This window comes from Pyrgilauda ruficollis, unplaced genomic scaffold (genome assembly GCF_017590135.1).
Source record: "Pyrgilauda ruficollis isolate IOZ18807 unplaced genomic scaffold, ASM1759013v1 scaffold43, whole genome shotgun sequence".
Classification (NCBI taxonomy): Eukaryota; Metazoa; Chordata; class Aves; order Passeriformes; family Passeridae; genus Pyrgilauda; species Pyrgilauda ruficollis.
In genome coordinates this window covers 5,915,517-5,939,197 of record NW_024525823.1, presented here as the reverse complement: position 1 = coordinate 5,939,197, position 23,681 = coordinate 5,915,517, and the positions used below count along the sequence as shown (strand labels likewise).

General features: G+C 37.8%; 1 protein-coding gene across 1 annotated transcript in view; it reads left to right on the top strand.

Moving 5' to 3' along the window:
* Positions 1 to 21,372, top strand: part of LOC121359247 (prolyl endopeptidase) — an 84,645-nt gene extending 63,273 nt beyond the window's left edge. The window contains exons 11-15 of the mRNA XM_041478062.1: positions 6,910 to 7,046; positions 12,221 to 12,315; positions 15,418 to 15,549; positions 19,767 to 19,923; positions 20,713 to 21,372. Coding sequence (XP_041333996.1) covers positions 6,910 to 7,046; positions 12,221 to 12,315; positions 15,418 to 15,549; positions 19,767 to 19,923; positions 20,713 to 21,007 — 816 coding nt within the window. The 3' untranslated portion in view covers positions 21,008 to 21,372. The remainder of the gene's footprint in view (positions 1 to 6,909; positions 7,047 to 12,220; positions 12,316 to 15,417; positions 15,550 to 19,766; positions 19,924 to 20,712) is intronic.
* Positions 21,373 to 23,681: the final 2,309 nt, after the last annotated feature.

Sequence of the window (23,681 nt, the reverse complement as noted above, 5' to 3'; positions counted from 1 at the left end):
TGCTGGAAACTACACCATCAGTTGAAATTTTTTGCTGGGTTGCTTTATATTAGACATGGAATAATTTCTTCCCTAAGCATTGTTACAACAATGAATGAAAACTCATACTTCTCTTCTGCTTCTTGCTACTCACTGAGTGATTTTTCTTCATTGTGCAAGTGACTACTACAAATCTGAAAACAATAGTACTGTCTCCACAGGAAACTGTTGAAATCAATAGCATCTGAACCTTAGAATTATTTTTTCTAAGATAGCACCCCAGATATTTTACAGGACTTTAGTTTTTCCTTGACCATTCTCAAGGGATTTTTTTCCCCCTTCTGCTACCATTTTGGTGGTTTTTTAGTCATGTAGGGGCACAAATGAGTAACTTAACCCATGGTAAGTTGCCTCTGTATTTTTGCTCTTAGAGTGTTTCTCATTAAAATTTGAACTGATTTCCAGCACGGTAAAAATGAGTATTGTTTATTTTCTAATGCCTACACACTTTGAGTTATCTCTTGTCAGAGCAGTTTACTCAGTGAAGTAAAGCTCAACTTAATGGAAGAAAATGGACTAGCCAGCAGCTGTTATTTATGATTTTATTCATAATGGTGTGCTACTTCCATCAAGACACCCCTCTGCTTGTCTCATGCTATACTGCTTCACAGTACTACATTTTCTGAATGCATAAACACAGAGGTAATTCAGAAAAGAGACTGTAACTTACAAAGGCCCCTGGGACATTTTTCTGTTTAACATAACTATAGTGCATATTTAAATGAAAAGGTAAATTTATCTGTCTCTTCACTGTACACTAAGTCATCTTCAAGGCCAATTGATGAAAGAAGAGGAATAACTGTATTTGGCAGATTCTAATTCTTCTGCTGCAGGAAGCTCTGAGATTGCACTGAAAGGGGCAAAGGATAAACAGAAGAGGCAAGAAACCTCTCTGGTTGCAGAAGTAGAGGGTGTGTGAGGGTCTCACTGGATCCCATTTACCACTAATGCTTTATGTAAGGGTGATAATAGCTGTTAACTTATGTAGAAAAGAGTGATTTAAAAGCAGCTTCTGCCATGCCAGTCTTGCAGGATTTCTCATCTTTCACCTGTATTTTTCTCTTGTCTTCCCCTACATCCTCCCAACACCCTATGAGATACCTTCCTTCAGCTGGGCAGCTGAACCTAGCAGAAAGGAGACATTTCCTCTAAAAGCCCATCTCCTGGCACTTTGCCTCTGTCAGCATGAGTCTGCTTTTTGTGCTGCTGGGTGGGTGGTGAAACAATTTCTTCTGAGCGGTTTCTTGATTATTTTCATAGTGCTTTTGCAAATGTCTGTGGTGGGTGTCCTTCTTTCTGGGTTTTACCTGCATGAATTTTTACTGTACTGAGTTACTTTGGCCCCTCTCCAGCTCAGTGTTAAGCAAGCTTTGCAGCCCACACAGAATTGCTTTGAAGCTAATTTAAGAGGCTTAAAGAATATTGATGAGGATTCCCCTCTGAAGAAAGGAAACCTCAGATCCTGTGGATTTGCTCTGTAGTGGTAACAGTTCTCTGTTGTTTTTCCTGACTTCTGATTCATGTTCTATATAAGAATACAAAAACTGGTGTTTAGTAAGAGTTGCTCTTATGTGTGGCCCTTGGCTGGCTGCCAGAGCTGCCTATGGGGCCACTGCAGATCTTACACTTGAATCCATGCCACTGCTGCAATAAATGGGGAGTTTTGCTTGTGATGTACTATGGTCTTTAACCCCAGACTAGTGTCTGTTTTTTGTAAGATCAGAGATGATGAGGGATGGAATGGGCTATGGACAGATGGTGTGGAAGGCAGCACCAGCACATGATTCTGTTTGAATCAGTGAGTTTTCTGCCCTGGTGTCTCAAGAGAGGATTTCTCCCTCCCTGCCAGTGCTGCATGTTCAGACTTGCTTGTGTGAGGGCAGTGTCTTTGTGACTTGCCTTCTTGAAGCACCAAGTGTTAGGACTTGTCAGTGGGAGATGTTACTATGTCACATTGCTCTGGCACTGTTATCTCTGTACCTAAACATAGGTTTGAAAAATTTGATGCCACCATCTGTGAAGGAAGACTTTCTCTAGGGACTATTCCTTTAAGTTTACTGTTCCAGTCACCTTTCAAAGATATTGGTGTGGGATTTTTAAAACAGTGCACATTTAACAAAGCATTTGTGACATTTGGCAAAAGGTGTGTGCAGTGTTATGGGATTTACTATGAATTCCTTGTACTTTTCTTCTCCAAATCTCAAAACACAAATGTTGGTGCAAGTGTAATGAGAAATCTTCACTTAACAAGGGGAATACTTTATGTGAGACTGGATGTTTGAAACTCAGTTCCAGGTAGTCATTCCCTGTAGTCCCTGCGCCAGGGGTTGCTGGGACTGAGCAGAGTGTTTTGCCTCCCCAGTTCTGTCTGTAACTTTGTGGTGGCTGCAGCAGTGTGTGAGGGCAGCTTCTCTTACGTAGAAGTAGAAAAAAATTGCTAAATCCCACAAAACTGCTACATCCTCTTTTTGTTTGAAATGAAAATGAATTATCTCATAAAAACTGTATAGGACATATTGGAAAAAAATTATTTTGAAGGCATTGTTGTGGAGTTAATAAACCTAAATCATTGAACATGAATTTTTAATAAGTAGCATTCCAGCTTGATTTATATGCCGTTTTAGTTGCTCTTTGTAGAAATTTTTGGCATTTCACACAATGGATGTCAGTCTAACAACAAGTGTGATTCTTACCTGGTTTTGATCAAGCACACACAGACATGGAAACAATTGCTATTTCTAGTATGTAATACCTAATCTTGAAAGAGAATTTGGGAGAGGTATTATTAGAATAACTATTGGCTTCCTATGAATAATTAGCCTACTGTGACTTTGGGGATGTTTTCAAGTCTCAGAAAGTTTCTTCTCTTGTATAAAATTAATGTTTTATCTACAGGACATAGTTCTTTCTTGACAAGACAAACTAATCTCTTTTAAACTGGATTTTAATGCTTTGCCATTAGTGAGCAAGTCAGGAAAATGATAAAAGATTTGTGAACATTCAAATATTGTTTACAGTTCCAAAAATAAATACATTAGACCCATATGGACAAGATCATTTTCGATTTGTGTTTTACAGCAGCATTTCAAAACCTGTGTTGAATCTTACCTTAGAAGGTTAATTTTTAAATGTGTAAAGATTTGGGTTTGGTTTTTGTGTAGAAGGATTTTAGGTTTTGTAAAAGCAAGATGATTTCAGGTGCACTTTTCTTACCCAAGCAATTATGATTACATACATCTTTTAATCTCTGCATTATATAAATAGATAAAATAGTTCTAAAAGGGAGAAAAAGTAAAACTACATACTCAGAAGTTGCTGAGGATTTTAATTTTTAAAAATTGGAGTTTCTATTAAATGTCAGTAATTTTAGGTATTTTTAGTTATGTGGCACAATGTGAGTATGCAGACAGATTAGTTTTATTTATTTATTGGGATGATTGTGTCACTTTAATATTCTAAGGTACTGATATCATATTTACAAGAGAAGTGCATATTGGATGATTGCCAAAATTATTTTTAGTTCTATGTGTAAGTATCAATATCTGGCTATATTATCTCTGTAGATAAATGAAAGAAAAACTTCATCTGCAGCCTCTGTTTTTCAGACCTTTTGGTTTTCTAAAATACTTAGTTTTGCCTCCTGGTGATTTGAGATGGAGAGGATGCTTTTTGTCATTGCAGAGGCAGAGGTGGATAAATATAGAGCCTTTATGAATTTAGGTCTGTGTCTACCATGCCAGCTGATAGTTCCCCTCTTCCCTAAGGGAAGATTCACCTAATATAAATACTGCACATTTAAAGCGGATGATAATTAGAAGGACAAAGACCTCCCCTGTCTCCGTCTCTCTGGGTGCCACTGCAACACTCCCCAGGAATGAATGTACTGAACTTTTTTATCCTGTTTAACCCCTAAGTAAATTTACAAGCCCGAGCACAGAGATGTTAACTATATTTGCTTGTAAAACTTGCTCTGTAAACTGTCTTTGACTAAACATCCATTGACTTTTTCTGGTGAAAATTAAGTCTAAATTGCTTTCCAATGCTAAGTTTAAAAATCAAAAGACAGTAACACAACACTGTATAAATACCTATGTATGCACTAAAGAATGATTAAAATTAGGCTCTGTTTTGCTTATATAGCTTATTTTTCATGTAATTTGTAGCAATGAGTAACTGTGAAAAGAATGTTGCTTTCTCCTTCCATCACAATAAATACACTAGAGGCTATAAATGTATACTTCAGGTTCGGCCATCTGAATTGAAGGGGATTCTGGCACTGAGACCCCAGTGCCGTGTGACACAGGGACATTAGTATGAGACTGATAGTTACAACTATTCCAGGGCTGCTCTGCTGCTCCAACACTATGGTCCTAGAATAGCACCAAGGGTTGCACGCAGCAGGAGTGCCCTGTCAACCACACAGCATTGCTCTTGCATTCCTAAAGGCTGAAGATACTTATTTTTAGCATGTCCCTCTTTGAATGGTGAGTTTCAGCATTCATAATAATATTTCTGTAGTGTTTTTCTCCATCCTTTTCCCTTCAAATTAATTTTCCTTACTTGTTCTCTTATTATATATGCTAACTTTAGTGACTTAAGACCTTATTGGAAATTATATGAACAATGAGTAATACAATGTGATTGGCACAAATGGATTTCTCCTAACTGTGATAAAACAGGAAAAGTTAGTACCCTTTAATGAGCATTTAGCACTGTAAAAGCTGACAGCATCTAAAGTTAGGCATGAAACACCATCTTGGGAAATCCTTTTTAGGGCTTGCCCTTTGCAGTTTACCTTAATCTTTGAGATAGAAGCATGTCCCTTTATTGGTCACATGAATAAACCATTGGAATTGCTTCAGAGATAACAGCTAATTTAAAGGTGAGATTGAATCAGTTGTTGAAAATAGTCTATTTGGAGAAGCTTAAATGCTTCACATATCTTAGTGTCTCACTGAATTGATTTCTGACCCCCCTCTCTTTTGTTCTTGGAGGGAGAGGTAATAATTATTTTAGCAAAGATAGAACTGAAACCCCTTAAATTGCAAATTTAAGCAATGGTATGCAGCTTGACATGTGTCTTTTTCTTCTGTTGAGATTTCACTTAATGGTATGTTATTTTATCTTAACTGATGACAATAAAAGCCCTACAGAAGTCAGTTTTCAGGGAGCTGTTATATAAAAGATAAAGTCCTCATTCAGAAACCAGCAGTAAGCTTAGTGGTATACATTAGTCATCAGGAAAGGACTGGCCAACAGCAGTAAGTTTCTGGAAATTTATAAAAGCCAGGTGCTTGCTTCCTGAGAATTTCCAGCAACAGCTGGAGTTGACAGATGATGGTTTAGGGAAGAGTCTCTGGAATGCCTCATCATCAGCCTCAGCAGTTCTCTGGTTCATGAGTTATTTTATTCATTTATAGTGTTCAGGTAACTATTTAAAGTGAAAACCTATTATACTCTATTGTTCTGACAAGCACTTTGTCAGTTAAGATACAGTTATGGCATTTGGAAACAGTGATTTCATCTGTGTAGAAACACCCTTAGGCTTTTGGTTTTGGGGTTGTTTTTTTTCCATCTACTGTGGGTGCTGTGAATTTTTATCTGTAATATGTCTAGAGGTTTTGGTAAAGCCTTTGGAGGTAGATGTGATTTCATTTGAAATTTCTCGCATTTCCTTAGCAATGATTAAACTAAAATTAAATGTGATTACTTTGTTTTCAGCCATGTGGATTTACATGTTTCACATTACAGGCAATGCTCAGAATAAATGTGTTGCATAGGTTCATGTTACTGATGAGCTTTGTGTGTTGTAAAAATAGAACCTGTTGATCATATGCTTTACAAATCACGGTGGGACTATTTCCTTTAAAAGCAGAGATTGTAAACATGCAACTAAATTACAAGAATGTGTCATTCTTAATTTACTACATTTTTGTTCTAATTAGAGTCGAAGCTGCAGCGATGTTAAAGCAAGGCAGTGAAAAGGAATCAGACAGAATTTTAGGACAAGCAGTAAGCTGCGTTCACAGCCATGTGTTTTTCTTGTTTGGCAAAATATAACACAGTGGATCCCAAATTAGAGTATGCAGGCAGAGACATGCATCAAAACAAGAAGATGTGGGAACTGTGTTAAGCAATTACAGTCTGTGTTTGTGTACATGGAGTTCAGATTTTAACTTCACACAGTGCTATGGCAGCAATAGAAAGATGTATGAAGGCATGTGCTATGTGGATACTTGGTGTTTTGGGAGCTGGTTTCCTTTCAGGAAGAAAGCCAGTGGGCAGTTCAGTTGTGCTTACTTGATGGACTGGGGATTCTGCAAGTTTGGGTCTCCTGGTTCTAGTTGCCTAGTAATGTCTGAAAATGCACCAAAGTGCAGCAAAAGTTTCTGCCATGGCTTGTGTTACCACCCTGACGAGGTTGAAGTGTCCCTGAGACAACCTGAAAGACTGGGCAATGCTAAGTCCACTTTTGCTGGATACAGACTTGCCTTGGTGAATTCATCTGTACAGGAAATCTGGTTTAAATTCTGTTTGTTCTATGTGCCAGCTCAGTCTTTGCTCATTTCACATGTGATGGACCATGCAGCCCTTGTGGTTTGACAGTCTTCCCTTGCAGAGAGCTGTATTATTTTTGTAACATTTTCTTAAACCCTCTTGTGTGTAGAACTGAGGGATAAGATACCTAAAGGTGATACGTCATACCCTTTGTCTCATTTTGATACATTTTCCTGGGCAATTGGTGCAAGTTGCTCAGAAGGTTTTGCCCATCAGACCCCATAGAAGTGATCACCTCTGATTCTTGTTAATAGCACTTGTGGAGAGTTACAGCACTAAGAGCATTTAATATTTCTTCTTCTCTTGTCTTAGGTTTTCTACCCTAGCAAAGATGGCACTAAGATCCCAATGTTTATTATTCACAAGAAAGGAATTAAATTAGATGGTTCTCATCCTGCCTTCTTGTATGGATATGGAGGCTTCAACATATCAATTACACCGAGCTACAGGTAAGCAGGGTGATTCACACCTTCTGAAGTATCTGGTATTAGCAGCTGTCACAGGCTGTGGGCAGGGTGGACCATGAATCTGACAGGATGCATTTCAAGTTCCTAAGAAGCAAGATGAGGGCCATAAGGGCTGCCCAGACATCATTTGTCTGGGGTTTTACCCAGGCTGACAGAAGAAATTATGTCAGAGCAGAGAAGTGCTCTGCTCTCCTGAGGTTTACAACAGTCACCCTGCCCTTAGGATTACACCTTAACCTCTTCTTGCTCCATCACTGAGTTCAACAGAAAAACATGGACAAATATATTAAGGAAATATTTGAGCCCATTGCTGAACTAACAGCATAGGAAGTTTTCTTTTTTCCAAGCTAAACAATTACCTGTGTCTAAATATTATAGAAAATCAAATGTTTGACTAAATTAATGTAAATAATTTAAATTTGGCTTGGAAACAAAATCCTTCTGTGTCCCATATGATCAGGAAAGAGGATTGTGTATTGAGGCACAAATGATACTGTCTTCACAAATGCAAAGCAACACACTGTAAGCCAAAAATGCTGTGTTCAGAACAGGCTTTGTAGCTCTCAAAAGCCATAAGCTTTATTGCATAGATGGACTCTTTAAAGAAAAGGCTTACTTCTTAAGCAAGGCAATTTGAATACACTTGGCAAGAGGCAGTGCTTGAATACCAAAGAAATGCTCCTGTGTGAGGCAGAGGAAAGCAGAAACGGAAGGGGCTGAATAGAGAAAAGTTTTTCAGGAAGCAGAAGAGCAGCTTACCACAGAAAAATAATCTATTATGAAACAATCCTATTAAGTTTAGGTGCTACCAAACTTGATTCAGAGCTAGCACATTTCAAGAAATTCTTTATAGTGCTTGCCTTCTTGTTTGCTATGATTGTATTTCTGAATAGCATTTACAGTTTCTTGTCCTTTTTAGCAAATACCTTGTCTAACAATGGACCTCCCATCTTGTGCTCTGTGATTATTTGTAAGCTTTTTATCTGTCTTATAAAGCTACACTTCTAATTTCCTGTGGTTCTTGAGAAACACAATTATATAACGAGCATAGTTTTAGAATTCTTTTTTACTTAGGTTTAACCACTGATTTATTACAGTTTATTGCAGATGCTGAAAACTGATAAAACTTATCATCTTTTAATTTTAAAGAATGTAAAATAAATATTACATATCTGTTAATTTAAGGTAAAATTTCATGTACTGCAGAGCTGACATGAGCTGGTTGCTGGCAGAAGGAGAAGGTATTTCACAGTCCCTACTTCCACCTCCCATCCATTGGCCCTGGTGCTTGCTGGATCCTTTGCTAAGCTGATTTACCCCGCAAGAATGACAGAAAACTATCCCAGCAAAACAGAGTGGGTGGTTTTCTGCCATTTTGGCAAGCTAAAAATTGATTCTTGTAGGAGTCCAGCAAACAGCAGCAAAAGGGTGCAGCTGACATTTAGAAGAGAGGAAGATGGGAGGTAGGAGCAGTGACCTATATTTTCCTGAACCCTATGAAACCTTCATTATACAGTTCATAAATTAAGAATATGAATCTGTAACAGTCCCTTAAAAGTAAATGCACAGAGAACTATCAGTGACCTCCAGATCAAAATATATTATCCCACTGACAATGTAAATAAAACATGATTGGCCATACCTCCCTCCTTACTCTCTCCCTGAAATATCAAGATATGATTTCTCAGCTTTCTCTTTCTAAAAGAAAAAAAAGAAAAGCCAAAGCCTTCAATACATGTTTATGGCTAATAACCTGAGAATTGAGTACTTGGTGAGGGAATGTGTTGCAAAAGTAGGCAGGCAAAATCAGGGAAATTGTAAGAGGGAATTTATGTCAGAAAGGCAGGATGTCCAGTTCACCCTTTACCTGGCAGATTCCACTAATGCTTTACTCCATCTCTGTTACTACATTCTGCAGTACTTCACAAGGAGTTCCCAGATCTGAGTGCTATTCCATCCACAGCCCAACACCACGATTTGGTGGTGGTTTTTTTTGTTTGGTGGTTTTTTTTGGTTGGTTGATTGGTTGGTTGGTTTTTGTTTTATTTTATGACCACAGGCATGAGTTGCTAGAAAGCAGCCACAGGATGGCCAAGGCTGAGGCTTGCTACATCACTCACCCGATTCTGAACTGAGATGTTGCTGTGGAAATGTAACCAGTAGGAACCAGCTTACCTTTAAAAAAAAAAAAAAACAAAAAAAAAGTTCCCGGCTAAATACTCCTAGGCTTTTTTACTTAAACTTAAGACTCTTGAAACTTTCCACAAAGCATCCCATCTTCTCCTTTTCCAGTGGTTCAATTCTGTCCTGTATGTCTTCCAGCCTGTACAGTATTTTCTTACTGGTATTTCACACCTATGAATGTGAACAAGCTCTCTGGTTTGGGGAGCTTATTTCTGCTTAATTCACAAACTGATGTTCCTTTTCACATCAAAAATGAAAAAAATATCTTTTTCACTGAAAGCAGTAGAAACAAACCAACAGGTTACAGGATCCAGAAATAACTGCAAGAATGATAGGCCAAAGTCATTAAGTCAGTGACAGTAGTGGTTTATTTTTGAATGCAAGCATGCATCTTTCATATGCTTCGCTGGACTGGGGAGCTTCATTTGGTGGCATTTTGAGATGGTGCTTGCTAGAGCACTGTCATTAATTATACAGCCCACATAGCAAGTGCAAGTGAAGGCTGATAGAGCTGATACCAGTGGCTTGGCAGAGCTGCTGGGGAAATGCCATCACAAACCCACCACTATGTCTCAGATTTGGCTAACTACACTGTAGGAACCAACATGTTTCCCTTCTCTGTTCTGTGTGTGCCTGGGTGGGTACAGGAGAAGCAATTTCTAAGTCATCCTGGAATGCAGCTGGTTGTGCAGCAGACTGTGAAATTGCATATCACTGCCAGGTTTTTCCCGGCCTTTAAGCAAAGAGGTGGTGCAGGGAAGAGAGACTGTGAGCCTGGAGAAAGGTCAGGCAACAGAGCAGCCCTCAGTGCAGAGTGGAGGATTGTGCCTTTTGCTTATTCTGTTACTGCTCTCTTCAGCTCCACAAAAGCTTAAAAAGCAACCAAGTCCAGTGGCTGAGGACTTCTTCCCCATCACCTATGCACTAGCCTGCATTTTTCTGTCAACTCTAATGCCTCACAGCAGATCAGTAATTCTGAGGAAGTGTTCTTGCTCTGTGAAGCACAGCTCCTCACATTGATCTCTACTGTAAAAACAAGATCTGATTTATTATTTCTTGTTTATGCTCCTTATGAGTGATTAGAGGGTCTAGAAGGAGCTCTCCATGGTGGGAACTGTCTTCTGATCCCTCCACTGACTCCATCTTGACCCTGTTGTCCTTTCCTTTACCCTGCTTCCAGGAGAGAAGGAAGAGCAGGGATAATGAGCAAAAGGCTACAGAGACTGTTGGGAAGACCAGGGAGCCAGACTTTGTTTTGCAGAATGAGACATTTCATAGCCATGCAAGTTGACTGGGCAGTTTGCAGTGACTCAGACACCAAGCAGACTTGAAATCAAATCTGGAAGCAAGAAACCACCTGGAAAAACACAGGAGGCAGTAATAGGGTGTTGTGGGAAACTTGAGCTTTGAGCTGTCTGATTACTTGGAATTTTCACTTTTTAAAAAATAATAAGTTTGGATTCTATACTTAAAAAACCTGGTTCCTTGAACTTAAAAATAAAGTTCAAGAGAAAAACTTTGAGAAAGATTTTTACAAATACTCAAAATATTGGTCAAGTTAGGGTTCTGACTCACCATGATCCTTCAGATGGGCACAGTTCCTTTCAGGAGATGGAAGAGGATGGACTCTATTGTGGAATATTTTCTTTTTTTAAGGATTCTCAGGCAGTATGTTTGGGAATGTTATGAAAATGCAGAAGTCTCTTATTAGTTATCCTTGTGCTTTCCTTTTCATTTCCTTACTCCGTGATATACACTGTAAAGAACATGTGCCAGTACATAGGTAATTGCTTTGGGAGGTACGCAAACGTCACCTGTTGTGATACTGCATCCACATGAGACACACTGTAAGACTGCCATTTTTCAAACCATTTCTGATAAGCAGCAATGGGACTTGAAGGTAAAAAGACACAGCCCTTGCCCTTGTGGTTGAACAAATTTATTTTCTGCAGACTGGTTTCTGTGTGAGCAAAGAATTCAAGTAAATAAGAAATTTAAACCTGCTAGAGGGGAAAATAAAGGCTTATTGAGGTTAAATGTTAATATTTTACTTGTCTCCTTTGCATATGTGTGGTTGGCCTTCTGCAGCTTCTGCTGTGTTAAGCTACTGCCTCAACAGATCAACAACTAACATATTTAATTGTTAAATATAATTTGATTACTTCAGTTCATTTAAAAAAAAAGATAGTAATGTCTTTGATACTTTTGCAATTTGGCATTTAAAAAAAAATATGCTGTTTTAGCTTTCAGACAGCTTCAGGAGATAGTAGGGGAGGCAGAACCTGTAATTTTATGTTATACTATTTGTTTTGTATTTAGCAATGTGAGAGGAAAATGCATAAGAATGGGATTGGCCAGCTGCTGACTTGACTGCTGACCATGGCACAAAAGGATGGTAGATACAGAATTTTTCTTTGCAAACACAGTATTGCAAACATCCAAAAGAAGTAAATTAAGCAGAAGTTAGGCTGCAAATAGCTGCTCATAAACAAAAATCAAGTGCTGTTCTTAATTCTTTGATTTCTTCCTTTGGGCTAAATCTTCCTTTCCTCTCAGAAGTGGAGGTCCCATGAAGGAGGAACAATTCAGGAAGCTGTGGAGGTCCAGTGGTACTGCATAAGTCTAGTCTGCAGACTAATGGCTTTGAAGATAATTTTTGTAAATGGTGACACATTCTGAGTGGTCATCTGTTAGGCCAAACCACTGGCCACTCTCCTCCAAAGAGCAGAACTGAGGGAGGAAGAACAGACCAGCACTGGTTCCTTCCTCTCCTAAAGCTGCTGGGAGTTTCATTTCCATGGATAACCATCAAAAAAAGCCTAACTACTTAGGTTCGCCTTCAAGAGGGACTTAATTCACAATTTCATCATTGACTTCGGGAGAGATCTTTCCCTCAAAGTATTTTTGCAGAAGTGGTAGGTGTATAAAAATTGGAAAATAAAAACAATCCTCTTACCTGTTTGCTTTTTCAGCGTGTCAAGACTTATTTTTGTGCGACACCTGGGAGGTGTTCTAGCAGTGGCAAACATCAGGGGCGGGGGCGAATATGGAGAGACCTGGCACAAAGGTAAGTCAGTCAAAGCACAGGAACAAAACTGCAGGCTTAGCAATGAAAATTCCAGCATTTTCTTTTCACTCCTTCTCCCATGCTCACATCTCCTTTTGCATTTTACTTATTCTGCAAAAAAGTAAATATTTTTCCTTACTTACTTGTTAGATCTGTACGTTGTCCAGTGTTAATTTGATGGTTTTCATTAGATTATTTTCATTTTTGCAGCCTATTTAAAAACATTTTCGTACAAAGAGAATATTTTCCAAGAAAATCATTGTCGTTTTTTAGGCAATATCAAGTTCCCTGGACTTAAACACTGGAAAATGCAACTATTTTTCTTGAACTGATCTTACAAAAAATGTCTGCCTATTTAAAAAGACCTGACTTGCTTTCACATGCCTCTTTCATTATTGCAGGTGCCCAGTTCTAATCATCAAAACAACAACACTGACTATTTAGGCTCTCTTCATATCACACACACACACAAAAAAAAATAATTGCAGAACTTTATGGAAGGTGTGAACTTTGAGTTCAGAGTATAAACTCTTCTATATTATTTTTTCATAATCTATGAATAGACTTTTTTTAAAATTTGATGAATGTGACTGGAAAAATGTCTTCACCAAAAGGATTTTCAAGCATGGAACAGGCTGCCCATGGAAGTGGTTGAGTCACCATCCCTGGAGGTATTTAAAAGACACATAGATATGTCTTAGGGACATAGCAGTGCTGAGTTAACAATTGAACTCAATGATCTTAAAGGTCTTTTCCAGCCTAAATGGTTTTGTGATTCCATGATTAAGTTCATATGAAAACTGTCAGCTCCAGAAGTGCATTCACATCATCCCCTCCAAACTCTTGGGGGATGCAATTTGTAAGCAACCATTTGATCTTTTAGGTTTTTTTTTAAGCTGACTGTCATGCCACAGGGAAACTCAGTCAAACACTGAAAAGCTCTGTCAATCTCTTTTTCCCTTTTTCTTAACACTTTTGATATATTTCTGTCCATGGTTTTCCCATCTTGTCTTAATCATTTAATTGTCTTTGTCTACTTTCCTTATTGTTGACAACTCTCCACATTCCTCCACCAGGGGAAAAAGCTTAAAAAAGTCCTTCTTATCTCAGGAACATACCTATCCTTATTTAATCATGACACTTTACTCTTACTCCATGAATCTGGTGCATAAGTTGCTAGGAATGTTGTCAGCAAGGCACATGTACCAAAACAGTGGTGCTTATGATCTAGCAATTTGCCATGGCAGTAATCCATAATATCTTTTTATCAGACAAAATGGTATTTCCAGATCATTGCATCTTGATTTTACTATTTCTTCTGTGGTAACTATTTGTCTGGGTCATTTCCTCACAATTGAGTTAATTATGTAATAGTTTCATAAATAGAAGCTGTGTTTGCTTGCAGATACAGGATATTGCAAAAGATGAAGTATCCTTCATTAATTTTAATTTGCAGATTGATTTGTAGTAGATTTTAATAAAATTTATCTTAATATGATAATGCTTCTTTGATCCACCTATTTCCTGCTTGATTTTGACCCAAGACTTTTATTGCAGTTTGAAATAAAATATGTATCTGTTCTTTTTTAATTCCAGAAGCAATTACAGAAGTTTTTTTCACTTAGGTTTAATTTTATAAATAGGATTCTGACCTTACACCAGCCTGGTGTTTGAGCAAGGAGTAAGACTTATTTCTCCTTTATTGCCACATACTTAAAGGCTTTTTTGTTGTCCCAGTATGTCTGTCTTCAACGGTCTTGTTAATACAAGAATGATGTGTATTTATTTAAAAGAAAAAAAAAACACAAAAAATCACAAATGTACTGCTTTCAATTCTACAAGATCTTTATGACTAAATGTCAGACTTAGTTGCTAAACTTCTGTGACATAGAAACAAAGGTTTTACAAAACCATTGTAAACTGGTTGTCTAAGGATCACTTGATAGAGAATGGAGGTAAACAGACACCTCAAGACTGTAGCTCATCTAATTTAATTTAGGGTAAAATTAATTGTCCTGGAGGTTCTTGGACCATAGGGGGAACCTTAGGCAATCAGCTTGGAATAAGCATCCAGCTTTTAAAGTAGAAGAAACTGGACTTCCATTTCTGCATCTTGTAAGCCCTGCTTGCCTGGCTGGGCCACTGCCTTTGCTACAGGAATGCAATCCCATTTCTTACTAGCATTTAATTGGCTGAGATTACCATGGTCTTTAGACATGATAACGTTTGAGTAGGATCTAGTTTGAGTCTCTTGCCAAACAAGCAACATTTGGACAACTGTGAGTTCTCTAAGCTGATACTCTTCTATTAAAATAATTGAAAGATTGTAGGGAAAATCTTCCTTTTCCTTCCCTATCACACCCTGCAAAAATTCTTTTTTCAGACCTGGAAGTCTTATCAATGATGTCATCAGAACCAACATTTTCTGTCATTATTTGTTCCCTTGTACACCTGATGACATTTGGAATTTGATTCAAAATGATGACAGTATCTTAATTTTTTCAGCATTTCTGTGTTGAAAGTTAATTAATAAAATTTCAAAGCAAGATGGAACTCTGAAGTCCCTTTTTGACCATAGCTTTATATCATGTGGCTTGAAAACACCTAATAGGAAAAAAAAAAAAGTAAATACCCAGCCACATATTATATATCCAAGAAATTAGAAGTGCTTATTTTATATAGCCTATTTTATAAGCTGAATCTTTATTGCCTTAAGAAACTGTCACTGAGTTTAATGATGTTAAAAGTCCCATTAGCTTAAACCTCAAGTGTGTTGTATATGGTCATTTTGTATATATTTTGCTGTGCAAAGCTTTTAGCTTTCCTTTCACTGGTTAGGAACATTACCTGGCACTCACTCCACAGTATAGGTATGTATTATTCAGAGTTTCTGAAAGCATCAGAGTTATTGACAGAACCATTTTATAACCTCTCTTTGTTGACAGAATCCTTCATTTTTGCTGTTCTTCTGAGCTGCATCAATTATTAAAATGTTCATGAAACTGGAATTGTTCCCAGGTATTTTTGGACACATGTTTTTCTGAAGAGATAATATCGAAAGGATTTTATGGTATAAACTGATTTGTTTTGTTTCCATGCTAGGTGGTATCTTGGCCAACAAACAAAATTGCTTTGATGACTTCCAGTGTGCTGCCAAATACCTCATCAAGGAAGGCTACACATCCCCAGAGAAGCTGACTATTAATGGAGGCTCAAATGGGGGCCTCTTAGTTGGTAAGAACTGCTTGTCTATTTCCCAGATTTGGTGCTGGGCTTATTAAAGTAAACAAACAAAAATTGATGAGATCTGCCTGTCAAAAGTTGCCAGAATGTCAATGCATTAATATATACCAGGCGTTAAATATGTATAGTAGTACTTCATTTGCTGTTTGCATAGGACGTTGGAATTCTGCAGTCTCTGGCAAAGGCTGACTGTTAAAAGTCACACAGTTTTGTGTGGTAAGAGCTAATCCTTTGGTAGAATCACACAGAAAGTAAGAATGGTTTAAAAAACATGGGGTTTTTTTATCTTTCTTTCTTCAGGTTAACCATTGCAAAATAACCACTGAACTATTAATTTATGTAGCATTGGGAAACTGTGTGTGGTCTGTTACAAATGCATCTTGTTCACTTAAAATTCACTGCTGTGTTCTTAAATTCAAGAAAATTAATAGCCTTCTCTTAAACAGAAGTCTTGTCACAGAAAGATCTCGCATTCTGAGCAGTCTAAGAGCTACAAAATCTGTTACTGATAGCATCTGAAAATAACAGAAGAAAAAAGAAGGTGATTTTTTGCGCAATTTTGAAAGGAAATGGAGACACAAAGTAATAGTATGAGGGTTTGTTTGCCTTTTTTTGAAGCAGCATGAAAGGTGACAGTATGATAGATTTGAGCTACTTATGTGAGAAGGGGGTAAAAAAGGCACCTGAAGTTCATAAACCACTGAATTACAGAAAATGAGCAGTTTTCCTAGGCCCACTCTGCTTGCTCTTCTTTTTGTACTTATTAGCTGCTGTATATTGACTCTATTGATTTTATTCTATTTTTCAGTGAATTAGCATCCAGCATGAGAAACAGAATTTGGAATTATACGGATCTTTGGTCTAAGCCATCTTGGCTAGACCTGCGTTATTATTTTTAAAAAGCAGTTGTTTTAAAGATCAAGTAACAAGTACTTGTAAAGCTGTATTTTGGTTTTTGCTTACATGCTTCTCAGTAACAAGTGGCAGAAGGTGTTTGTGCATTTGAAATAGAAATGGGTGAATATGATAGAGGATTAAAGAGTTTGTACTCCGTTTGGGAATGGAAGCATTGCACAAGTCAGTTTTATGTTGGGCCTAAATATATAGTTGGAAATGCAGATAAACTTTGAGTATATTACATAGCGTCTGAAAATACTTCTTTATCGTTATGTGGACCTCAGCTTCAGTCAGGATGAGATTCATCCTACCCAGCTTCAGTAATAAAACCCCCTGGGTCACTGGCTGAACTATTCAGCTGGGCTCCTTGTGTCAATAAGGGGAAGCAAGTGACAACTGCAGGAAGTACATCACTCTGGTAGGAGACAAGTGTTAGCAATCTAGACCTCCCTGCTCTCAAAAATCTTGTTAGAATCCGTCCCTTGAATTTACTGGTAGATTACAGTCCAGCAGGATTTTCCTACTCTTGATGAGCCAGATAGGGATTTTCCTTGACTGAGTAGAATTAGGAGAATTCAGGAAATTCTTATAAGGTCTTTTTTATCAAAGCAAAAATAAATTTTGCAATAGTTATTGATGCAACTTTGGAGATCATAACTTATCCTGTAGGTTGAAGGACCCACTGCCAGATTTTATTCGTTCTTATTTATTGAAGAAAAAGCTGACAAGGAAGAGTATTGTCACTCTTCCAAAATACTGTTTTCTTTCAGTCAGACTAACAGGAGGTAACTCTGAGGACTGCGGAGCCCTGAGTTTGTCTTGCCTCATTCAACTGCAAAACAAGACTTCCTTGTCCTGCAGTGTGATCCCCAAACTGAGCAGAGCAGTACAGCTGTGAGCTGAAAACCTCCCTGAAAATGCAGTGTTTGACCACTCATGTTTGCCTAGACAAAACCATTCCAACATTTTGAAGGCATATTTTCGTATTGAATTTTAAAGCTCAAAGTTATGTATAGGGGCGTAAAATTCACAAATAAATTTTTGTTCCAGATTACACTTTATTAATGCATGTAATTATTATGGCTAATTGAAAAGTTGTAGTGTGCATGGATGAGTGTCTCCATAGGTGATTTCTCACTGAAGTAACTACTTAAGGAACTAGCAAGGAGCAATTTCCAAAATCCTGAGCAACAGACAGTGCCTCAAGAGACACTCTGAAATAAATAGTATTAAAATAAAATGTTATGCTAGTTGTTTTGGCTTTTGTTCCTACCACAATACAATTTATGTTCATAAAAGAAAATAGCTTGAAGAGGAGAGATCTGATCTTCCTAAAAATCTTTTACATAGCATCTCTTTAAGGCACTATATGTACCTTATGGAAATGACTCATAAATAAGGAAGAGTTAGCATAGTTACATATCAGAGATGACCAGAAGTAAAATTTCATTTTGCAGAAAGTAAAAATCCTGTTTAAATGAAGAAAATAGGGTGTAGTGTAAACTCTTGGCAGGGACAGACAGACCACAGGAGATGCATGAGCAAATTGTTTCCAATATTAAGATTAGTGATGACATTTTTCTATGCTCATCAGAGGCAGGAAGCTGGTCAGACGATCTGTGGGACTTGCAGGTTAGTGAGATGTAAAAGGAGCATTATAGAAAATGGATTGCAAAGCAGAACAACTAAATGGTCTGTTTGTTTTGATGTTCCCTCCTGAGGAGAGGGTGGGGGGGTTCCCTACACGGGTCTGTCTTCATAGGGAATATTCTGGGGAGCTGACTCCAGTTGAAGCATCAGCAGGAAAGGTTTTGGAATGAATCAGTCCAATGAAAAGTAGTGTGTTGCCAGGACCAGATGGTGCACATGCAGGATCCTAAGTGAACTCTGATATGAAATTGCAGGCTACTAAGCCTGACTATCTGAGGAACAGAAGGGGGCAAGTGTAATGCCAAGTTTTAAATGGTTCATGGTGATCCACAAGCTGCAGATGAGTAAATCTGACTTTTCTAATGGGCAAGCTAGTTGAAACCAATAAATAATAGCTGACATAAAAGAAAGAATTCTACAGGCTGAAGTTGCAGCTTTCAAATGTATTAGAGCTATCTGAAGGAGTTGGGATGCATATGGGGCTTGTAACAGTGATCTAGGTGAGGAGTTATTCTTGGATTTTCAAAAGCCATGAAAGAAAGTCCTTGCTGAGCTGGAAGCAAAGTCATGTCATAGCAATGTCATGGTTAGCAGGAGGCAAAGAGTGATGATAATCAATCCATTTTCACAATGGACAAAAATGAGGAGATAAGAATTTGGGAAAGATCATACCTACATGTGGATCCACAGTGAATAGTTCTGAATTAATTGAGGGATTCTGGGATCCATTGTAGTAGTTATGTGAAAATTTCAGTGCTCTTATTTCTTAAAATTCAAAAAAGGCAGGGGAATTTGTAAAATCACCAGGGAAAAGGTTTAAATCAAGAAACAGGAATTGGAATTGAAGAACTTACTTACAGGATATGATGAACACGGGATGAATGAACAGTAAGAGAGGAAACAGTTATATTTACAGGGGATGTGTGTTTTGATGGCTTTTTTATAGGATGGCTGAAGATAACTCCAGCTCAGAGAAAACTGAAATAACTAGTTCATCAGATAATAATTTACAGGAGAGATCTCCCAGTTGCCACTCTTATACATTGAACACTGAGCTTGATGGGCCTACTGCAGTTGTTTTTAAAATATATGAGGCAAGCATCATTCTTAAAGAAATTGTCCCTTCCAGCTGTAGGAAGATAAAAATCATAAAACAAGAAAATACAGCAGCAATTCACTGTGTTAATTTGAGGTTATTCCACTGATCTTGTAACAGTCTGCTTTTATCAAAACTCTTTTCTTATGGGTTTACATAGTAATTATGGAAAAGGGCATTATTATGCCCTTTCTTCAAACTAATATTGAAAGTTTAAACAGAGAATGGTTTAGGTACCTTCAGTTCAGTAGTTCAAAATCTCACATGGTTTAAAAGTTTATTTCTCCTTCAGTCCCAATTTAGTGGTTTGAAAGGCAGTTTTCATAGAACAACATGTTTGGTGTCTGAAGAGCACAGAAATGGCTCTTAAGTTCTTTTGAAAATATTATTTTTCAGAGTTCTGTTTTTTATCCATTTGTGTATTTGCTTATAGTTTTGCTTGAAAGTCTGTTTGACTTCATATTCACTGACAGCTTCCTCCCAGTACAACTTGGTAGTGAACCTTTTACTATTGAACTTAATTCTTTAAGACCTGAATACTAATGGCATTGTTCTCCTGCTGAAGCTGCCTGTGCTAATCAGCGCCCTGACCTGTTTGGTTGTGCTATTGCCCAAGTGGGAGTGATGGACATGCTCAAGTTCCACAAGTACACCATCGGCCATGCTTGGACCACTGACTATGGTTGCTCTGACTGTAAGGAGCAGTTCGAATGGCTGCGCAAGTAAGTGCCTTTAAATACTTCCTGGGGTTGTTAAAACACATAGTCTGCTCAACAGTTTCCAGTTGTCACAATCAATATCTATTCTAGTGATTACTTCATCCTTTCCCACACTGAATTTGGGGAGTTCAGCATTTACTTACAAGTCAGTTTTGAATCAAAGACTATCTAGAAAGCCCTGTTGAATCAAGTGGTCCTGTTTTCAAAGACCTTTGTTCTCCTAGCAGCTTTTAACAGTTTTTAAAGTTTTCTTTATGAATAATGACTCTTTTAGGCTATTACAACAGAATATTCTCAAGTGGACCACTACATAAATGGTATTTTTTACCATGAGGGAGAGAGAGTCACCATTTTGAATTGTATTATACAATGTGGGTTGGATTTATTTGTAGGAATTGAATCGTACTAGACCATAATAGGATCTTAATTAGTTTCTCAGCTTCGGTTGAGAGTCTCAATTTCCCTGTTTCCAGCAGGATGGATCCTGCTATGGACTTGACAGGTTTTGCTACAGTTTCCCTGCTGGCTTCTCCTGATATTTTGGACATTCCTGCGAGATGTACACATACATCTCTCTTGAAAATAAAGAAATGTACTTGCTTCACGTTTCAGAGCCAGAGATCTGTGGCCACTATTGTATGTCAGTTGCCATTAGCACAATTCTGATTAATGTAACTGAAAACTGTTCTATTCTAGTGCTAACAAATGCCACTGTGATGGTTTCAGTAGGAAAGGACCTTCTTGTTGGGTCTTGAGGAAAAAGATATGGAAACATTTATGTGTTTTTCTCAGGTACTCTCCACTTCACAATGTCAAACTACCAGAAGAAGATGGCATCCAGTATCCCTCCACGCTGCTTCTCACAGCAGACCACGATGACCGTGTGGTCCCTCTGCATTCTCTGAAGTTCATCGCTACCCTGCAGTACATTGTGGGCCGAAGCAGTAAACAAACCAATCCACTTCTCATCCATGTTGACACCAAGGCTGGGCATGGAGCAGGAAAGCCAACTGCTAAAGTTATAGAAGAAGTGTCAGATATGTTCGCTTTTGTAGCACGATGTCTAAATCTTGAGTGGATTGAATAGGAAAAATGCTTATTACTGTCTCCTTTAGAAAACAAGGGCTTTAACATTTAAGAACAGCCACACTACTACTTGGTGTAGTACTTACATTTAAGAACTACAGTTTAATATTTTATTGATCCAACCTGCTATGGAGTTTTGATCTTCTGTGCTTCCCTCTTTTTGGCATTTCTTTGATTTTTTTTCTACTGCATTCCAAACTCCATTTTGAAAAGCATGTTCAAAAAAATAGCTGAGCTACACTCAGTACTGTTGTGAAAATTTAGATTTCAAAACTAGTGCTATTTGAGCTTATTTCCTGTAAACAACTTTAATGTATTTCACCTATATACATATCCAGATCATTTGTAATTAAATGTAAGTACTGTTCACATACAAGATCTCTGAGCATATTTTATTTACACAGTAATTTATTTAAGAATATAAATTGAAGGTGTTCGGTGATAACCATGAAAAACTGAAGAGACCGTAATCCAGTTACATCAAATATTATTAAAAAGCTTATATTACATTCTGTTCATAAACGTGTTACAGTCTATAATAATGATTTTGCTAAATTGTTCTCTCTTTCCAAAGAGACTTCAAAATTTTCTCTTCTGCCATTTATTTCCGCACAGAAAAGTGGAGGCTGAAAAACTTGATGAAATCTTAGATTCTCACTGTAATCTCAGTTACGCTATAAGATACTCTCCAACAACCCATGTGGTCCTCAGACATTCAAGAAACAGAGTTGAACTGTGTCAGTGCATTGAATTGCAAATGCCTGAGTACAGCCAGCTCAGTCATCTCTAGGTCTGTTCCTAGAAATGTTTTTCCTTGTTCTCCAGTTGCTCAAGCACAAAACTTCTGGCACAGGTTAAAAGTAACTCCTTTTCCTTCTGAAGCTTTCTGTTGAAGCTGAGTTCCCTGAATGACTCAGTGTCATGACAGGTGACCCATAATCTGGGGACTTTTGAAGCAAACATTTCTCTGAGTGGCAGTCAGTAGTACTGAAAGTAGAGCTACTTGGACACCACTCACAAAGTAAATGTTCCAGACTATGTCTTGTGGAATGCTGGGGTCAGTACTGGGAAAGCATTGTGTTTCTCTAACAGGGTCATCATGTCAACATTTATTTGATCTTAATCAGCTGTGCCAAGTTCAGGATTCAGGTGCCAAAAAAGTGATGTTGCAAAGCTGTCCTGTTATCTGAGTTGCTGCTTTTGAGACAGGGTCATACTCCAACTGAAATCTGTAATTAAGTCTGAGTGAGTAATGCTCTTGTAATATAGTGGGATTTAAACCTCCGGGGTTTTGATTAAATAGACCTGGAGCTAAACCATTCCTGCTGTATAAAACATAATGAAAATTCTGTTAGTCTAGTTTCAAGGTTATTTTCTCTATAGTGGAAATGCTATTTTATAAAGATACTCTTGTATCTTGTTTTATGGTGTCTATTTCCACTATGTGAAGCAAAATTCACAAGCCTGGGCAAGCTTATGAATTAAAGCTCACATATCTGCTTTTTTCAAAACCACCTTAGAAAAATAAATACTGGTGTTTTGCACCAAGAACCACCCCCCCAAAAAAAGCCCTGTAAGAGGCTTATGCTACATGAAGAAAAATCTGGGTTTATGTGGAAATAAATGAACTTTTTACATAATTCTCCTAATAGTCTTCACAACTGATGTAAAGATATCTTAGTTATCTTTCCTCCCATGAATGGACATTTGCATTAGAGTTGATTTATGTGAAAAAGGTCAGAAGTATTTTTAAAAGCTGAGTGTCTTCATATTCTTTACAGAGACAGAGATTTAAATTCGTTTGCATTGGAGTTGATTTACATTTTGGTAGCTGCAAAAAAGAGATAGAGATAGAGATAGAGATAGAGATAGAGATAGATATAGATATAGATATAGATATAGATATAGATATAGATATAGATATAGATATGTGTGTATGTATGTACTGATTTCAGCTGGGAGCTGCACTCTGTAGTCTAGGGATGGAAGAGGGCAGCTGGCCTGTGGGTATTTAAGAATAAAGGATGCTCAAGACAGAGTTTGGAGACAGATACCTGTCCCTGGCACCTAGAGCTTCTGGACCAGGAGTTTCTTGACTTGGCTCTACTTTGCCATCTGTCTGTAGGAAGGCAGAAACATGAGCAGCAGTACTTCTGGATTCAGTACAGCAAGCAGCAGCTTTCAAAGATCAATGTTGCCAGGTCATTTATTTATTTTTAGCCTGAGGTTGCCCCTCAGGATTGCCTAAAGATCTGCTTATAGACTTCCTGACAGTGTCTCCTGTGAAAGGGGTTTTCCAAGCTGAGTAGGATTTAGGGGGAAAGCCAAGGGAGGGACTTGGAAGCCAGACTAATAAACAACCGCACAATTTTCTGCCAAGCTCTTCTACTTCGAAAATCTTTAGTAGACCACTTTTGTGTAATTGTTTCTTTGTCCAGACCTCTCAGAATATGGATAGGTCCTACTGATTTGAACAGCCAGGTTTGGCAGCTTTGTTCATTTTTCCTTCTGTTAATTACTTCTGCCTTCAGATGTGGCATGCCAGGAGGAAAAAAAAAAGCATTGCTCAAGCTTTTTTTAGCTTGCTCTTGCAGAAGAGTGATGTGGGGTAGCCTTCCAAATCTCATGTCCCTGAAGATAACTATAGTGTGTCCTCAAGATAACATTATCCATTA